The following is a 16,082-nucleotide window of genomic DNA, read 5'->3' on the forward strand; positions in this document are numbered from 1 at the left end:
TTTAGCTAATTGTAGTTAATTTATTTAATTAATTTATTGATAGTGTAGTGTTAGGTGTATTTGTAACTTAGGTTAGGATTTATTTTACAGGTAATTTTGTAATTATTTTAACTAGGTAGCTATTAAATAGTTATTAACTATTTAATAGCTATTGTTCCTAGTTAAAATAAATACAAAGTTGCCTGTAAAATAAATATAAATCCTAAAATAGCTACAATGTAACTATTAGTTATATTGTAGCTATATTAGGGTTTATTTTATAGGTAAGTATGTAGTTTTAAATAGGATTAATTTATTTAATTATAGTAAAATTATTTATTTAAATTTAATTTATATTTAAGTTAGGGGGTGTTAGGGTTAGGGTTAGACTTAGGTTTAGGGGTTAATAACTTTATTATAGTAGCGGCGACGGTGGGGGCGGCAGATTAGGGGTTAATATTTGTAGGTAGGTGGCGGCGATGTTAGGGAGGGCAGATTAGGGGTTAATAAAATTTATTATAGTGTTTGCGAGGCGGGAGTGCAGCGGTTTAGGGGTTAATACATTTATTATAGTGGCGGCGATGTCCGGTCTGCAGATTAGGGGTTAATAATTGTAGGAAGGTGGCGGCGACATTGGGGGGGCAGATTAGGGGTTAATAAATATAATATAGGTGTCGGCGATGTTAGGGGCAGCAGATTAGGGGTTCATAGGTATAATGTAGGTTGCGGTGGTGTCCGGAGCGGCAGATTAGGGGTTAAAAAAAATTATTATAGGGTTTGCGATGTGGGGGGGGCTTGGTTTAGGGGTTCATAGGTAGTTTATGGGTGTTAGTGTACTTTATAGCACAGTAGTTAAGAGCTTTATGTTCCCGCGTTAGCCCATACTGACTTTTTTTGACGGTGGGAATCTTGTCGGTAGAGGCTCTACCGCTCATTTCTTCCAAGACTCATAATACCAGCGTTAGGCAAATCCCATTGAAAAGATAGGATACGCAATTGACGTAAGGGGATCTGCGGTAGCCTCGAGTCGCGGAAAGAAAGTGAGCGGTAGACCCTTTCCTGCATGACTCTAAATACCAGCGGGCATTAAAAAGCAGCGTTAGGACAACTTAACGCTGCTTTTAACGGCTAACGCCAAACTCTAAATCTAGGCGTAAATTAATTAGTAAATTATAATTGAAATTGGGAATTAAAAGCTGGCATTATACGTCAACCTCTTTAAAACTCAGTGCATAACAAGTGCAATTACCAACTCCAAACTGAAAAGACAGGTGACCATATGAAGTTTAGTTTCGCAATGAAGTCTTTAAATCCAAAAATGTCAGGGTCCTCCAAATCTCCTTTTATGTGCAGGGTGCTGCCACACTCAGAGTTGTGTCACTGAACACTCTTTATTCACAAAGAATCTGTAGCAAGACAAAAGAGGAAAGCGCAACCCCATATCAAGCAAGAAGATTTAATTAATTGGCACACTGCACACGGTTAAAAACACTTCCAAGATAAACATGAAAACATGCATCAAGCACAGTCAGGGAGAAACCTCTGTCTGGGTCTGTAATATTCTTTTTGTCCGTTCGGTCTGCTATGGGACTACCAGTATTTTTGTCCGTCAAGGCTTGTCCCTGTGTCTCCGTTACTTCCAAGAACAATCAAAGCTCCGCCCTCAATGCGTTTCGTTCACTCCTAAGCAAACTTTCTCAAGAGGAGTGTAAGCATGTATTGATACTAAGTTGATATTAGCGTCCCTTTAAATTCGGGGAGATGTAATCCCATTCGTTGGTGATTAGCTAATCCGGTAAGAGTATCCAGACCGGCCTCCTTTGCGTGACGTATTTATGGGCGTACTTGTATTCATCATCATTGTCACAAGGCCTAATCAGTAATCTGGAACGGGTACACCTCCTGCATGTCATATCTGACAACGTAACTAACTGGGAGTCCGCTATAAACAACGTATTCCTAGGATTTGCAGGAACTGTACCACATTAAAAGATTTCGAGGAAGAATCAATAGTTCTTGAACAAAAGCTATTACAGAAAGGGTATGATGGAAATCTGATCCAGAAGGCAAAATACAGTAGTAGAGATAGAAAGAGAGAAGCCCTACTTATGAAAAAGATAAAAGCATTGGGTAATAGTAAGCAGGAGGGAGTAAAATTCATTACAACATACAACTTAGGGGCAGGCTTTATTAAATCAACTCTGAAAAAACATTGGATCATTTTATTAACTGACCCTATTTTGGGTCCTCATTTGGATAAAAATCTGGTTACTATCTTCAAGAAAAAAAAGGAGTATAAATAACATATTAGCACCTTCAAAATTACAGTCCAAAAAGGAAACGAATAAAGGTAACATTTCAGCCTGGTGTACCACCAAGGGAGGAACGTTCAAATGTGGGAGGTTGAACTGCTGCATGTGTGGTTTGATTAAAAAGGGGGACACCATCAGCAATTGGGATCAAACAAAAGATTTTAAAATTAGAGACAAGGCATCTTGTGTGTCTGTGTATGTGGTGTATTGCCTCGCTTGTGAGTGTGACAAAATTTATGTCGGGAGGACTAAAAGGAAGGTCAAGCGCCGCATATACAAACACCTAGAAAACATCAAGAATGGTTTTGAGAACCACAGTGTATCAGAACATTTCAAAATAGATCATGGACAGAACCCCAAAGGTCTATCAGTTAAAATTTTGGAAGTAATACCAACCTCAGTAGAAAATGAACATCAGAGGTTAATGCGACTTAGGCAATGTGAGACAAAATGGATACATTTGCTAGACTGTCTGTCTTTCAAAGGGTTAAATATTGACTTAGACTTGCAGGCTTTGCATGACCTAAAAGTCAATTCTCCTAGAATCCCTAATACCCCCCCTTTTTTTTTTTTTCCTTTTTTTTAATTGTGTGAAAGGTTGGAGGATAAAGGGTATTATTTTAACTAATGAAATATAATTTTAGAAAATTTAATGTACTAATGAATTAATGCGACTTAAAGTGGTTTAATGTGCTAATATTTTAGTGTGGACATTTTTAATAATTATGTGTTAATGAATCAATGCGGTCCAAAGTGGTCCTTTTATATATAATAATTTGTTGGTTTTTTTTGCTTTTGATGAAATATATTGTAGGAGTATTGTTTAACTATAATCTGTCTTAATGAATTAACATGTGACAGTATGTTATTTGTAAAGAAGATAGTTCTTTGGATGTAAATACATTATTTTAGGAATTATGTATTGCCTTAATTATGTTTTATGTCACCATATGTATGTATGCATATCATGTTTTAGCATTCATTGTATATCGTAAAAGATTAATCAGATTATGCTTGGAGAGCAAATTGAATATTATCAAATAGTGTTTCTTAGGAATACGTTATTTATAGCGGACTCCCAGTTAGTTACGTTGTCAGATATAACTTGCAGGAGGTGTACCCGTTCCAGATTACTGATTGGGCCTTGTGACGATGACGATGCATACAAGTACGCCCATAAATACGTCACACAAAGGAGGCCAGTCTGGATACTCTTACCGGATTAGCTAATCACAAACAAATGGGAATACATCTCCCCGAATTTAAAGGGACGCTAATATCAACGTAGTATCTATAAATGCTTACACTCCTCTTGAGAAAGTTTGCTTAGGAGTGAACAAAACGCGTTGTGGGCGGAGCTTTGATTGCTCTTGGATGAAATGGAGACACAGGGACAAGCTTTGACGGAGAAAAATACCAGTAGTCCCATAGTGGACCGAACAGACAAAAAGGATATTACAGACCCAGACAGAGGTTTCTCCCTGACTGTGCTTGATGCATGTTTTATGGTTTATCTTGTAACAGTTTTTAACCATGTGCAGTGTGCCAATAAATTAAATCTTCTACCTTGATGTGGGGTTGCGCTTTCCTCTTTTGTCTTGCTACAAATTGGAACATGTCTTGTAAAAATGATATCTTAATCATGAAAGTATAATTTTGTCCTTAATGTCCCTTTAAATTGCAGGAAGGGGGAGTTGCAAAATAAACACAAACTATATTGCAAACTTTTTCTATATATAATCAAAATGTTATACTACAATTGGAAAGTGTTTACTGCTCCTTTAAAACTGAAATGTAAATGAGAAGAGGAAGGAGCCAGTGTGTAAAAGATTTCCTTTGTGGCAGCACTTTCATAGTTTCATAGTTTTCAAAGATGTGAAGTCTCTAATACAATAAACAAATACAGTTATGTATTTAGATTCTATACTGCCTTAGGCATTGGGAATCAGCTGCCTCTATATAAATTATAACTCATTTCTGCATCATATAATTCCAAACACAACAGTACTGTGTAGAAGAGAATCACTAACAGGTCAAATTATAGTCATTTTGCGTTTCACACCAAATATTCTCCCCACAAATCCACCAGAAGTGTTTTTTAGCAATCTAAATAATGCTGGGGTGATGCCAGACTTCCTGTTTAGTTCATAATTAATATGAAATGCTAATAAGGAATAGGACCATCTGTTAACTCAAATAAAATGTATTACCATCTGTCTGCTTATCTCTATCATTCCATGAAAAAGCATTTGTCTTTATATCTAGAACTTTCATATATGTGAAATAATGATGTGGCTTGTGATTATACAGTAATTCTATCTGATTGTCTTATTACTAACAAGACAAAAATAACAAAACATTCTATAGCCAGGAGCCTGGTGGTGATATCAGTGTACCTAGAGCTGCACAATTTGGTGTAAGCAGCAGGTTTTTATGGGTAGTTATACAGCTTAATGACTTCCCACTCCTGTGCTCTACACATGTATTTATTAGTTTTACTATAAAGCAGTGATCTCAGGTTATCTAGGAGAGGGGAGCATGAACATTGTATACATCCCTGGCTTCTGATGCTGAGAATTTCCTTATCAAGTAGTCACCTTGCCCCACCTACTGGTTGAAATGATGTATTACAATATATTTTTCTTAGAAATTTGATACAATTAACACAATAACAGGTAAAGTACCTACCATATCACATGTATTGCTTTGTCTAGCACCTTAGGATATGTTCAATCAGTAACATCCTTTCTTAATGCCCTGATTTTTACTTGACTCCTTTTCTAAATGTGCCTTTGTGTTATTTACTTCATTTTTCTATTACAAGCCTGGAGACATGAAAGACTGGTTTGTTGGTCGCAGTAATGCACAAGGAATTGACCTGAACAGGAACTTTCCTGACCTGGACCGAATTGTTTACATCAGTGAACGGGAAGGAGGATCAAACAACCATTTGCTGCAAAACCTAAAGAAGTCTGTTGATGAGAATCCTAAGGTTAATACTCAGATTAATGTGTAATATATTGTTTATTTTATAACAAACACAAATATCTATTTTATTTATATGCTGTTTTTTTAGTTTGTGGTATATATTTAACAATTTGTATTGTTTGTTGAAAATATAGTCTTATGATCTCAAAAAGTATACGTTTATCTTTAGCTATTTTGTTTTAGGTTTCGTCAATTGGTGTATAATGTCTTGAAGAAAATATAAGTGAGCAACCTGTCATTAGGGATACAATTTCAGTTAATTCAATACCTATATACAGTTGTAAACAAAATTATTCAACCCCCGCTGCAAATCAGGTTTATTGTCAAAATATACAGGCTTTCAGCTGTTTGCAATGAACAAATCAAACAAAAGCAATTGAAATAGCTCAACACAACGAATGCATCAAGTGGTTTCTCCAAATTCAACTGAAAATTCAACTTTTAATGAATTCTGCAGTCTCAAAAATGATTCAACCCCTTTGGGCAAGCATCTTTAGTACTAAGTAGAGCACTCTTTTGCTGTTATGACCTGCTGCAAACGAGATGCATAGCCAGACACCAGCTTCTGGCACCGTTCCTGAGGAATCTTAGCCCATTCCTCATGAGCAATTGCCTCCCATTCAGTAATATTACTTCTGCAACCAAGCCTTGGTGTAATTTGAGGTATGCTTGGAATCATTTTCCTGTTGGAAGGTTCAATGACGCCCAAGCTTCAGCTTCCTCGCAGACGGTATGATGTTTTCTCCTAGGATTTTCTGATACTTCAATGAATCCATCTTGCCTTCTACACACTGCAGGATTCCAGTGCCAGAGGATGCAAATGCAGCCCCAGAGCATCACCGAGCCACCACCATGCTTAACTGTAGGCAGAGGGTGCTTTTCAGCATATGCTTCATTCTTCTTCCTCCTAACATACCACTGATCCATCGGGCCAAAAAATTCCAGTTTTGTTTCATCGCTTCACAAAAAACAGAATCCCCAAACTTCTGTGGCTTATTCATATGATTTTGAGCTGACTTTTCTTGTGCTTTTGGGTCAATAGTAGTGTACGCTAGTGATGTCGCAAACCTAAAAATTTGGGTTCGCGAACGGAGAACTCGAACTTCCACAAAAGTTTGCGAACCGGGCGAACCGCCATAGACTTCAATAGGCAGGCAAATTTTAAAACCCACAGGGACTCTTTCTGGCCACAATAGTGATGGAAAAGTTGTTTCAAGGACACTAACACCTAGACTGTGGCATGCCGAAGGGGGATCCATGGCAAAACTCCCATGGAAAATTACATAGTTGATGCAGAGTCTGGTTTTAATCCATAAAGGGCATAAATCACCTAACTTTCCTAAATAGTTTGGAATAACGTGCTTTAAAACATCAGGTATGATGTTGTATCGATCAGGTAGTGTAAGGGTTACGTGTAAGGGTTACACCCGCTTCACAGTGCGCAGTGTAGATGATATACCTGCCCTGACCATGCTTTGCAGACCAGGTATCAGTGGTCAGATGGACCCTTGCCCCAACACTGTGTGCCAGACATGCCATTATAGCAGACTTATATGGCTTTGGCGTTGCTTTTTGGTAATTAGAAGGCTGCTAAATGCCACTGCGCACCACACGTGTTTTATGCCCAGCAGTGAAGGGGTTAATTAGGGAGCATGTAGGCAGCTTGTAGAGTTAATTTTAGCTTAAGTGTAGTGTAGTAGACAACCCAAAGTATTGATCTAGGCCCATTATGGTATATTTCATGCCACCATTTCACCGCCAAATGCGATCAAATAAAAAAAAAATTGTTCACTTTTTCACAAACTTTAGGTTTCTCACAGAAATTATTTACAAACAACTTATGCAATTATGGCATAAATGGTTGTAAATGCTTCTCTGGCATCCCCTTTGTTCAGAAATAGCAGACTTATATGGCTTTGGTGTTGCTTTTTGGTAATTAGAAGGCTGCTAAATGCTGCTGCGCATCACACGTGTATTATGGCTAGCAGTGAAGGGGTTAATTAGGTAGTTTGTAGGGAGCTTGCAGGGTTAATTTCATGCCACCATTTCACCGCCAAATGCGATAAAATTAAAAAAAAAACTTAAATTTTTTCGCAATTTTAGGTTTCTCACTGAAATTATTTACAAACAGCTTGTGCAATTATGGCACAAATGGTTGTAAATGCTTCTCTGGGATCCCCTTTGTTCAGAAATAGCATCACACGTGTATTATGGCTAGCAGTGAAGGCGTTAATTAGGTAGTTTGTAGGGAGCTTGCAGGGTTAATTTTAGCTTTAGTGTAGAGATCAGCCTCCCACCTAACACATCAGACCCCCTGATCCCTCCCAAACAGCTCCCTTCCCTTCCCTCCCCCACCCCACAATTGTCCCCACCATCTTAAGATCTTAAGTACTGGCAGAAAGTCTGCCAGTACTAAAATAAAAGGTTTTTACATTTTTTTTTTTTTTTTAGTATATTTACATATGCTGGGGTGTAGCAGCCCCCAACCTCCATGATCCCCCCCAAAACAGCTCTCTAACCCTCCCCATCTGCCTTATTGGCGGCCATCTTGGGTACTGGCAGCTGTCTGCTATTATTTCACAGTCAAAAAAGTTTTTTTTTTTTTTAAATGTACACTACTGTTACACCAGATATGAGTGGTGGCACTGGGCAAGTGGGCACAGTATATGCTGTGAGCCTGACACACACGCTGGCAGGCAGGCAACTGCAATTAGATTACAGCAGACTGATGTTCTAGCCCTGTTCTAGCCCTAAAAAGGGCTTTTTGGGGTGCTGTCCTTACAGCAGAGATCAGATGAGTCCTTCAGGACTGTAGTGGACACTGAATACACTAGCCTAGCTATCAATTTCCCTATTAAATCAGCAGCAGCTACACTGTCCCTCCTCTCACTAAGAATGCAGCTTCCAAATGAATCTAAAATGGATGCTGTCCAGGAGGTGGGAGGGTCTGGGAGGGAGGGTCTGCTGCTGATTGGCTGTAATGTGTATTCTGACTGTGAGGTACAGGGTCAAAGTTTACTCAATGATGACAAATAGGGGGCGGATCGAACATCGCATATGTTCGCCTGCCGAGGCAAACAAGTGTACGTCTTGGAGTTCTGGCAAGGAAACATTCTGCGTTTAGTATGCACCTTACTTGCAGTCACTCGAGGGTTTCTCTTAATCTGCCTTCTTAGAAATCTGATTGCAGCCATTGATAGCTTCCCTTTTCTGTCCCTTCCAGGTAGTATAACCACTGTTCCTTTACATTTGAACTTGCAAACTATGCTTCCAATGCTGTCTTTAAGAACATTCAGTGCCTTCGCTATCTTTTTGTATCCTGTTCCTTGTTTGTGAAGGGCGATGATCTCTTCTCTTAACTTTCTGGACCATTATTTTGACTTAGCCATATTTCTAACATGTAGTCAATTGTGACACTCAACAAACCCCTAGCCAGTTCAGGTATTTCATGTGTTCTAGCCCAAGCACACCTGGTGCAACTATTGAAGCCCTTGATTAGTTGCATCAGGTGTGCTGGAGACAACACCTGTTTTGCATATTTGTGCTGTTGTGAGGAATTCTATTCAGGGTGTTGAATAATTTTGAGACTGCAGAATTTATTAAAAGTTGAATTTTCAGTTGAATTTGGGGAAACCACTTGAAGCATTTGTCCTGTTAAGCTATGTCAATTGCTTTTGTTTGATTTGTTCATTGCAATCAGCTGAAACTGTAAAATTTGACGATAATCCTGATTTGCAATGGGGGTTGAATAATTTTGATTACAACTGTAAATACCTTAAAGTTTTCAACAAATTTAAATAATGCTCTTTAAAGTTTTTAAAAGGGATATAAAACACTAAGGGCTAGACTATGAGTGAAGCGCTATTTAAAGATCCCGTTCAAGCGTTAACTGTGCTAGAAGTAAGCTGAAGTTAGAATATCGCCTGTGCATTCATGTATTCCCTCATAGAAGTTAATAGAGCACCTTGTGCGCAAATCTGATCGCATATTCTAATGTATACTAACCAGACATGAAAATATGAATATTTCACACTCCAATATTCTTCACATAGCAGAATGTGTTTTATTTATTCATAAATACACATTTCTACATATATATATGATGGTATTTTGGTACAATATATTTCTATACCTATATACTATATATATATGTACACAGGATTATATAGAAGTATAGATATATACAGATATATAGGAATATTTATTTATAAATACTTAGAACATGTTCTGCTATATGCAGAACATTGGAATGTGAAATATCTACAGTAATTAACTAGTTAAAACCTTTATTAAATATTAATAGTGCATAAATATGTTTTTACATGTTGTTATCTACTTAACTGCAAAGGGCTCCAATGTATTTATATATATATATATATATATGCCTATATATATGTAGTGTACATATGTATTTATAGGTTTCTATGTGTATATATGTATGTAAATGCATAAATACAAACATATAGACATATAAAAATACATGTGAAAGTAGAAAGGGGGTAGCGTGGCTTCAAAGGCAACTGTACAGATCAGCAACAATTTCAAATGCAGACAGCTGGGAACAGGAATAACAGTCCATAAAATATTGGACATCAAACACTGAGGTGCAAGCCATGAAGAAGGGCTGAGCGTGCCCACGGCAATATCAAAAGGTCAAAGAAAGCAGCACACAAGGATATCCAATAAAAATGGTATCTTTATTTTGACATATCCAAAAAGAAAAAAATACATAAACACTCAAACACGAGGAAAACGGGGTCACGCCCCCTTTTTCCTTGTGTTTGTGTATTTTTTTCTTTTTGGATATGTCAAAATAAAGATACCATTTTTATTGGATATCCTTGTGTGCTGCTTTCTTTGACCTTTTGATATAAAAATACAGACATATACATGTTTAGAAATGTATATGTATGTATCTCTATGTTAAAGCCCTTTGCCTGCTTTTTGTTTGACACAGCAGACACCTTAATCTTTTCTGTGAAATATTTTTTTCAATAATTTTTATTAGATGTTGTTATTATGAGTGTAACTGTACTTTGTAATGTATTTTGATGTGTTTGTGCAACTTTTTTGTTTCGCAAAACAGTTAACCAGAGCTCTGAGGATGCAGTAATCATTCTAGCGTAAATCTCGATTGCGCTCAAGTGATTGCGTTTACTTTCAACTTTTTATACAAACGGTAAACCCGATGAGTATACACACCCACGATAAACCCCTTATCACTCGTGCCGCACTCCAAATATAGAAAAGTTTACATTACTGTTTAGTAATGGGTCACTCCCATGATTCTCTTTATAGAAAAAAAAACAAAAAACTCTTGTTTCATTTCCACTGCTGAGGCCAGTTAGCGATAGGAAAAAATGAGATTCTAGAGTGGTCAAACTATAGCTGTGTACAATATAGCAGTGTTAGGTAGTGATGTTGCGAACAGTTCGCCGGAGAACAGTTCCCGGCGAACATAGCTTGTTCGCGTTCACCGCTGCGGGCGAACATATGCGATGTTCGATCCGCCCCCTATTCGTCATCATTGAGGAAACTTTGACCCTGTATCTCACAGCCTTCAGACACATTTGAGCCAATCAGCAGCAGACACTCCCTCACAAACCCTCCCAGCTCCTGGGCAGCAGCCATTTTAGATTCATTACGATCTTGCTTTCTTAGTGAGAGGAGGTTTAGTGTTGCTGCTGCTGACATTATAGGGAAATAGATAGCTAGGCTAGTGTATTTAGTGTCCACTACAGTCCTGAAGGACTCATCTAATCTCTGCTGTAAGGACAGCACCCCAAAAAGCCCTTTTTAGGGCTAGAGCTTCATTTTTTTTTTTATTTTTTTTATTGTAATTTTATTTGCATTTGCCTGGCTTTCAGCCTGTGTGTGAGGCTCACAGCATATGCTGTGATTAGTGCCACCACTGATATCTAAGAACAAACCAATGTGTAAAAACACATAAGAGGGCGCTAGTATGTCTGGTGACACCGTGAAAAAACAAAAAACAACAAATATAATATACCTAGGTGTGAATGAATACTACAAACTGAATGCAATCAAAATATAATTATATAAGAATTGCTAATAATAATGATAATAATAGAAAGTGACACCTCATTAAATTTGCATAGTGAAATAGTCCAAATTTTATCATAAATAGTCTAATGGATCACCAGAAGTCCACAACAAATTCCAACAAGTGGATTCGGTTTCCAAATGGCTGTAAGAATGATCCTCTCCTCCGATGTGAAATCAGTGATCTGTATAAATTACAAATAGAAAAGGACGACCATTGTGTGTATCGATAGTTCAAAAGACCCCACACATGCAGCCCACTCTAATCCAGGGTACTCACACTTTGGCTGAGCACACCAATGTGCTTGTGGATACGATCTGGTTATCTGAGCCAACCAGCTTGCTCTTTCACAGGCAGCGTTCTCCTCGCAGCAGCTGTACACCAGCTGTACACCAGCAGACTTTTTATAACTTCACGGCAGTATGGTAATGAGCACCTTGCTTGATAAGGAATGGCGGACAATGATTTAAAAACACAAAACTTCTTTAATCATTGGTATTAAAAAAATCCTTCATATACAAGGATTTTTTTAATACCAATGATTAAAGAAGTTTTGTGTTTTTAAATCATTGTCCGCCATTCCTTATCAAGCAAGGTGCTCATTACCATACTGCCGTGAAGTTATAAAAAGTCTGCTGGTGTACAGCTGGTGTACAGCTGCTGCGAGGAGAACGCTGCCTGTGAAAGAGCAAGCTGGTTGGCTCAGATAACCAGATCGTATCCACAAGCACATTGGTGTGCTCAGCCAAAGTGTGAGTACCCTGGATTAGAGTGGGCTGCATGTGTGGGGTCTTTTGAACTATCGATACACACAATGGTCGTCCTTTTCTATTTGTAATTTATACAGATCACTGATTTCACATCGGAGGAGAGGATCATTCTTACAGCCATTTGGAAACCGAATCCACTTGTTGGAATTTGTTGTGGACTTCTGGTGATCCATTAGACTATTTATGATAAAATTTGGACTATTTCACTATGCAAATTTAATGAGGTGTCACTTTCTATTATTATCATTATTATTAGCAATTCTTATATAATTATATTTTGATTGCATTCAGTTTGTAGTATTCATTCACACCTAGGTATATTATATTTGTTGTTTTTTGTTTTTTCACGGTGTCACCAGACATACTAGCGCCCTCTTATGTGTTTTTACACATTGGTTTGTTCTTAGTTTGATACACATTTGCGCTTATGATATTTGTGTTAAGAGGTGCTGCTTTAATATTTTTAGGGATATTTTACTTGTTTATATACACATGTAATATCTAGGAAGGATCTAACAAATCATTGTTAAAAGGAGCAAATAACCATATATTGTCCCCACAAGGATACATACCATATCATATGGTGCTTGTATATTACTAATTTTTGTAACAGGGGTTTTTAAGTATTAATCATGTATTTTATTTAACAGCGCCCTCTAGTGATTGTTTCACAAAACTTTCTTTGACACCACTGATATCTGCTTAAGATTAGTGTAAATTTAAACAACAAAACGTTTAAATCATTTTGCTAGTGTAATCTAATTTCATTTTCTATCAGGCCTGTGTGTCAGGCTTACACAGCATATACTGTGGTTAATTGCTGTGCCAGCCACCACTCATATCTGCTTAACATTATTTTAAATTTAAAAAAAAAAAACTTTTAAATCATTTTGCTAGTGTAATCTAATTTCATTTTCCATCAGGCCTGTGTGTCAGGCCCACATCATATACTGTGATTAATAGCTCTGTTTTCCACCACTTATATCTGGTGTAACATTAGTGTAAATTTTTTTTAAAAAAATATTTACATCAGTCCTCTTCTAGTGTTATTTAATTTTAGTTGCCTGGCCAGGCTGCGTCTGCCACTAGTGCCAGCCTGTGTGTCAGGCTGCCAGCATATACTGTGCCTACTTCCATCCTCAGTGCCACCACTCCTATCTGGTGTAACATTCGTTTAAATTTTTTTAAAAAAAACTTTTACATCAGTCTTCTAGTGTTATTTAATTTTAGTTGCCAGGCCAGCCTGCCAATACTAGTGCCAGCCTGTGTGTCAGGCTGCCAGCATATACTGTGCCTACTTCCATCCTCAGTGCCACCACTCCTATCTGTTGTAACATTAGTGTAACTTTTTAAAAAAAAAAAAACTTTTACATCAGTCTGCTAGTGGTATTTAATTGCAGTTGCCTGTCTGCCAGCTTGTGTGCCAGGCCCACTTTCCAACTAGTGCCATGAATCATATTTGTTATAACAGTAGTGTAAATATTTTAAATAAAAACTTTTTTGACTGTGAATCATCAGTCTGCTAGTGCAATTGAATTGCAGTTGCCTGCCTGCCAGCGTGTGTGCCAGGCCCACTTGCCAACTAGTGCCACCAATCATATTTGTTATAACAGTATTGTAAATATTTAAAATAAAAACTTTTTTGACTGTGAATCATCAGTCTGCTAGTGCAATTGAATTGCAGTTGCCTGCCTGCCAGCGTGTGTGCCAGGCCCACTTGCCAACTAGTGCCACCAATAATATTTGTTATAACAGTATTGTAAATATTTAAAAAAAAAAACTTTTTTGACTGTGAAACATCAGTCAGCTAGTGTAATCTAATTGCAGTTGCCTGCCTGCCAGCGTGTGTGCCAGGCCCACTTGCCAACTAGTGCCACCAATCATATTTGTTATAACAGTAGTGTAAATATTTAAAATAAAAACTTTTTTGACTGTGAATCATCAGTCTGCTAGTGCAATTGAATTGCAGTTGCCTGCCTGCCAGCGTGTGTGCCAGGTCCACTTGCCAAGTAGTGCCACCAATCATATTTGTTATAACAGTATTGTAAATATTTTTAAAAAATACTTTTTTGACTGTGAAACATCAGTCAGCTAGTGTAATCTAATTGCAGTTGCCTGCCTCCCAGCCTGTGTGCCAGGCCCACTTGCCAACTAGTGTCACCAATCATATTTGTTATAACAGTACTTTAAATATTTAAAAAAAAAACTTTTTTGATTGTGAAACATCAGTCTGCTAGTGTCATCTAATTGCAGTTGCCTGCCTCCCAGCATGTGTGCCAGGCTCACTTGCCAACTAGTGCCACTAATCATATTTGTTATAACAGTAGTGTAAATATTTAAAATAAAAACTTTTTTGACTGTGAATCATCAGTCTGCTAGTGTAATCTAATTGCAGTTGCCTGCCTCCCAGCCTGTGTGCCAGGCCCACTTGCCAACTAGTGCCACCAATCATATTTGTTATAACAGTACTTTAAATATTTAAAAAAAAAACTTTTTTGATTGTGAAACATCAGTCTGCTAGTGTCATCTAATTGCAGTTGCCTGCCTCCCAGCATGTGTGCCAGGCTCACTTTCCAACTAGTGCCACTAATCATATTTGTTATAACAGTACTGTAAATATTTAAAAAAAAAAAAACTTTTTTGCCTGTGAAACATCAGTCTGCTAGTGTCATCTAATTGAAGTTGCCTGCCTGCCAGCGTGTGTGCCAGGCCCACTTGCCAAGTTAGTGCCACCCTCATATTTGTTGTAACAGTAGTGTAAATGTTTAAAAAAAATGTGTTTTAAAAGATGTTTTAAAGCACGTTATTCCAAACTATTTAGGAATGTTAGGTGATTTATGCCCTTTATGGCTTAAAACCAGACTCTGCATCAACTATGTAATTTTCCGTGGGAGTTTTGCCATGGATCCCCCTCCGGCATGCCACAGTCCAGGTGTTAGTCCCCTTGAAACAACTTTTCCATCACTATTGTGGCCAGAAAGAGTCCCTGTTGGTTTTAAAGTTCGCCTGCCTATTGAAGTCAATGGCGGTTTGCGCGGTTCGCTGGTTCGCGAACAGTTGCGGAAGTTTGAGTCCGCCGTTCGCGAACTGAAATTTTTAGGTTCGCGACATCACTAGTGTTAGGCTTGTGAACTCTGGAGTCTGCACTTCCTATACTCAAAACCACAATTAAATTACAGTAAATTAAATAATTAATATATTACATTTTTTTTTAATTATACACAATTAAACATTTTATATTACAATCTCAAAGTTTTTAATGACCATTTAAATGTAACGTCCCTTTAACAAATACATTGTATTTTATGCATAACATGGAGAAATAATGTCACTTTTAGAAAAATCAGAAATAACGTGTTATAATTAATTTATTTTCAGCTTGCACCTGAAACCGTGGCAATAATTAACTGGATTATGGACATCCCCTTTGTCCTATCTGCTAACCTTCATGGCGGAGACCTTGTAGCAAATTATCCCTATGACGAAACTAGAAGTGGTGAGTGGTCATGTCAATAGGTTGGTGAAAAAATAGTGTTCAACTGAATTTATAGTCATCCAAGTGGTAATAATATAATGTAAATGTACTTATCTAAAATGGTTAGAACAAATGAGATATATTAGTTATTATTAAGTAGCATTCTGGAAACTAGACTGATGTTCTGTTGCTAATTATCAGCCTTACGTATATAGAAGTTCTTCTTAAAGGAATAGTCTAGTCAAAATTAAATTTTCATAATTCAGATAGAGCATGCAATTTAAGCAACTTTCTAATTTACACCTATTATCAATTTTCTTTGTTCTCTTGGTATCTTTATCTGAAAAAGAAAAATATAAGCTCAGGAGCCGGCCCATTTTTGGTTCAGCTCCTGGGCACTTTATGATTGATGTATAAATGTAGCCACCAATCAGTAAGCGCTACCCAGGTGCTGAACCAAAAATGCGCTGGTTCCTAAGCTTACATTCAAATAA

The 16,082-nt window shown here is 37.4% G+C and overlaps 1 protein-coding gene across 1 annotated transcript in view; it reads left to right on the plus strand.

Moving 5' to 3' along the window:
• CPE (carboxypeptidase E) overlaps nt 1–16,082 on the plus strand; it is a 249,223-nt gene that overhangs the window by 152,219 nt on the left and 80,922 nt on the right. The window contains exons 3-4 of the mRNA XM_053703802.1: nt 5,116–5,283; nt 15,492–15,609. Coding sequence (XP_053559777.1) covers nt 5,116–5,283; nt 15,492–15,609 — 286 coding nt within the window. The remainder of the gene's footprint in view (nt 1–5,115; nt 5,284–15,491; nt 15,610–16,082) is intronic.

This window comes from Bombina bombina, chromosome 2 (assembly GCF_027579735.1).
Source record: "Bombina bombina isolate aBomBom1 chromosome 2, aBomBom1.pri, whole genome shotgun sequence".
Classification (NCBI taxonomy): domain Eukaryota; kingdom Metazoa; phylum Chordata; class Amphibia; order Anura; family Bombinatoridae; genus Bombina; species Bombina bombina.